The sequence below is a fragment of the Microtus pennsylvanicus genome, chromosome 4, assembly GCF_037038515.1.
Source record: "Microtus pennsylvanicus isolate mMicPen1 chromosome 4, mMicPen1.hap1, whole genome shotgun sequence".
Classification (NCBI taxonomy): domain Eukaryota; kingdom Metazoa; phylum Chordata; class Mammalia; order Rodentia; family Cricetidae; genus Microtus; species Microtus pennsylvanicus.
The window spans coordinates 106,433,036-106,437,242 of NC_134582.1; the positions used below are offsets into that span (position 1 = coordinate 106,433,036).

Sequence of the window (4,207 nt, forward strand, 5' to 3'; positions counted from 1 at the left end):
TAGTAAAATTAGTTTTACAAAATATAATTAAGACCATTTACTTTATGCTGCAGACATGACTCAGTGGTTGAGAGCACTAGCTTGTCTTCCAGAGGACCCAGGATCAATTCCTAGCAACACTTTAGTTCAGAGCAACCTCTCTAACTCCAGTCAGTCACGGGCTTTTGATTATCTCTTCTACTCTTTACAGGCACCAAGCATGTATGTGTTACAAGGACATAATGCAGGTAAATTATCCATACACAGTACAAATATAAAAATTTTTTTAATCCCTTCAAAAGAGAGGAAAAGTGGAGACTAAGGATTCACATATGACTGTAGTTTACAGAGATTTCTCTCTCAGCTCAAGGCTGGGACTTACTAGGAAGATTGCTTATGAATAAATACATGCTTGAAATGCTTTGTGAGATTTTTGTCTTACTTAAAATATTATAAAACTGGGATATTATAAAATTCATTGAACATATAACAGAGAAATAAATTTTCTCAATTTCTCCCACTGAGCATGCCACCACTCAGGGAGAAGTCCTTCCCTGTGAATCAACACAGCGGGGCTAAAAGTTGCATAACCAATGATTATCAAATCTTGACAATTTAACATCAAGGATTTGTCCGCTAAAGAGAGACTCAAAAGTAGAGAAAAGGCACAGTCAGCCCAATAGAAGAAAACAAAACAGAGCATCAGAAGGAGGACACTCTGAGCAGCTCTCAGCTCAGGGGGAGTTCTGTACAGAAGCTTGGAGTTCTGGAGGTGGAGGACATGCTGGTGATGCTTGTGGAGAAGAAGTACCATGTAGCCACTGGCGCCTCCCATGGCTCCCTGAAACACAGCATCTCTCAGGACCATAAGAGAGAGAACAATCCATTTTGTTTTCTGACTTTCTTGCATAAAATAACAATAGTTGTCACCATTCTTGAGTTCGGATATATTCAGACTTGCACTTGTGACAGAATGAATTAGGTTCATACCTATTAGAGCATTGAGTATCCAAAAGAATGAAAAGAATGGAAGGATGTGCCATGCAGACTGTGGTCTGAGCCTCCTCCACCCAGATGTTCTGGGACTGATGATGATGGCCTGGACCACAGTGAGGAGACTGCTGGTGCAGATGGAGACCCCACGGGAAACCCTTGACAGGTAAATGAGGATCTTACATCCTACGTCATCTAGGAAGTTTCTCAAACCAAAATCTTCCATTGTCTTTTGCAATCCTTTTGCAAGAAGGATTATGATGTTTGTAAAAGCCAAGTGGATGAGAATAAGGTGGATGGGTTTCTTCTCAGGCCCTCCCCACCAAGTGATCATATAATTCACAGAAACAGAAATGTTCCCCAGAGTTCCAAACACAGTCATGAAGAGGAAAACTATTTGCTTAATAAATTTTAAAAGCATTTCTTCCTTTCTGGGTAGAAAATCTTGTATTCAGGATAAAAAGAGTTTTTCAGGAAGGCATCAGTAATGCTAGACATTTATCTGAAAAACATTTCACATAATAGCATTTTCTATATACGAGAGTCAGTGGTGGACACATGTGCTGCTGTAGACTGGGTCCCTGAACTCCTCCTCTTCCCTGTAGACTCTGAGTTATGTGTGTGCTCTGACAGGTGAGCTTGGTAACTGGAATAAAACTCTAAAGTTTTAACAGAGATATATTTGAGTTCTATACTAGCAAAATTGACTTGTTAAAATGTGTATTCGTGTGTGCCTGTCTGTCAGTCTGTCTGTGTACAAGCATGGATTAACAAATTAACTCTCAACACAACTGAATTGTACTGCAAGTTTCCCCAACCAAATTCTCCCTTTTTCTCTATTTCATCATATTTCTCCACTGAATTTCCAAATACACAGGTTCCTTTCTTATTTGTATCTTAATTACTGTAACAATGTCTAGATTTGCATTTGGCATCAAAGATTTATAACTTCAATTTCTACATCCTAATATTTTTGAAGTTTGTATGTTCACCATTCTATGATTTCACTCAATACAAATATTCACTAGTCTTTTTTAAAATGTAGTTCTCAATGTCAAGTTCAATCGCACAACTTCTTTAGATAGAGTGCTACAGTTAAAACTGAATTAATAAAATATAACCTGAAAATTTTCATGTAACTGCCAGGCTGCAGATTGGGGTGATGTCTAGTAGAACCTTGTGTTGCTTTCTAGAACAGAGGGTACCAGAGAACTGTGATCCTAGTGGATGACTTAGGGCATCTGTACCCCTAAGTCACACATAAGGGAACATGGAACAGCTCTGAATAAGGGGATCCTAATGACGTAAACCTAAATGGGATTAATGAGGGTGTATTTACTGCCATGAGATGAGTGCATTTTGAGTCATGAGTTCTCAATGTCAACTGCATGTAGCACAGTAAGTTGGGGCAACTGGTGTGAGCAGGGGTTCCACTAAGAGTTCATGTTGCCATTTGCTTTTGTGGGGCCTTTTGAACAGCAATTATGTCAGTTGGTATTGCAGCCTGCTTTTCCTCCAAACTGTTTGTCAGACAGGCAGCTTTTTTTTTTAAGTTTTAAAACAAGTTTATTGAAGAATATTCTTGTGAAGGCAACCACTTTTGATTTGTCATTTAAAAAAGTTCCATTTATGCTGTGTACTAAAGGCCATGTAAGAGAACAGAGCCACATGCTTCTCTCTGTGGAACCCTTGGGTAGTATAGCACAGTGTTGTCATTTCTGCATCGTAAGAATAAATTTAAAAAAGTCTCTTCTATGTTTCTCTTCAAAAAGCGATGAAAATAACAGAAGCTGGCATAAAAAAAGCCGCATTTCTTACTCATTCCGTAGTATTGGAGCCAGTATTTTTACCATCACAGGCTACAATTTTCACTTTATCTACTTCAATAAGTTCTGTCACCTCTCTGAATTCAACATCATTCAATACAAAAGTCCAAACATTATCGCAGAATCTGTGTGTATTTAGAGAACCCCTGAAATTGACTCTGTTCCTGACTCTCTGAGCCAATGCTGAATTTATAGCTTTATCAAACTGAAGTAGAACTTGAAGGGCAAGCTGGGTGGTGATCTGTTGAGACTGTATGAGCTCATCAAGGCTCTCTCGAAGACTGTTTCCCAAAGTTGTATTTCTGTATAACTGATATACCACGGCTTAAAATGAAGCAATTACTTTTTCTTCAGGCTTGTATTGATGTCCTGACCGACGACGGGAGTCAAACGAAACATTTAGTCCGTTGAAGGTAAACACCGGTCGGCATATGGGTGTGGAGAAGAGGCGAAAAGGGCCAGAGAGATGCAAACTTTGCAACGGGCCAGCAGAGAGCCAGGTCGCGCTCCCATTCGACATCTAAGCATTAGTTAGAAAACAGCTAGGAGCGACTTCAACGTCTGCTGAAGCTAGTCGCCGCGGCCATCTGCAATCCTTTAAGGTGGCGACAGCTGCAGAACCGCGGAGCTCCCTCCTCCCGGGGGAGATGAAGCGGAAGCGCTCGGGTCGGGTCTCTGAGCCAGACGCGCGTCCACAGAGCGCGGCCTGAGGAGAGGAAGGTGGCTGCTCCCGCGCAGCCGCATCTGCCTGGGGGCGGCTTCCGGCTGCCACAGCGCTCGCTACCGCCCGCCCCGCCGCGGCTCCCCCGCTCCCGGCCCCGCCGCCGCCTACCTGAGGGAAGGCGCTTCCGCCGCGGCGCCAGCAGAGCCAGGCAGGGCTCCTGCCAGACCGGTCGCTTTTTTATACACCAGTCTGAGCTGATTCCAGAACTTGAATCTGGGTAGGACGTTATTCCTCAAGTTCTGGAGATGCATTTTCGTTTCTCAGCGATTTGTGGTTAGCTTTGTGCACATTTTCTAGGAGAAGAGGAATCTGAATATTACAGTGGCTGCATGGGTTTTGTGTTCTGAGTACCTGCAATGCCTCTGTTCACTGCCCTCCTTCCTGTTAAACTCACAAGATTGTTTTAAATATCTATGTCCCGATGAATGACGTGGCTTGAAATGACAGTTATTGCTGTCAATTGTTCCTATAGAAAAGATTTAATTATTGCCTGTGTAAGTGAGTCCTGGAAACCCTGATACCTAGAAATAGCTGTACAAATGAAATATGATTCTGATATTAATAGGAAACACGTATTGGCCCAAAAAATGTAGACCCATTTTTACCTTGTCTGATGGGCAGAGAGTTGGAGGTTGTTTAAATGATTGACAAATTTTTCTGTATGTCTCTACTTAGGATGTGATTG

The 4,207-nt window shown here is 41.9% G+C and overlaps 1 protein-coding gene and 1 pseudogene across 1 annotated transcript; both read right to left on the minus strand.

Annotated features, from left to right (window-relative positions):
- Positions 1 to 454: 454 nt before the first annotated feature.
- On the minus strand, positions 455 to 1,473 carry LOC142848872 (vomeronasal type-1 receptor 4-like). The gene has a single exon (XM_075971049.1). It carries the CDS (start codon positions 1,391 to 1,393, stop codon positions 455 to 457), a length of 939 nt encoding a protein of 312 aa, XP_075827164.1. The 5' UTR covers positions 1,394 to 1,473.
- Positions 1,474 to 2,523: 1,050 nt separating this feature from the next.
- Positions 2,524 to 3,318, minus strand: LOC142849066 (transcription initiation factor IIA subunit 2 pseudogene; annotated as a pseudogene).
- Positions 3,319 to 4,207: the final 889 nt, after the last annotated feature.

What these genes read in the sequence shown, in the direction of transcription:
- LOC142848872 (XM_075971049.1), bottom strand. Translation starts at nt 1,393, where the DNA reads ATGCTTTTAAAATTTATTAAGCAAATAGTTTTCCTCTTCATGACTGTG.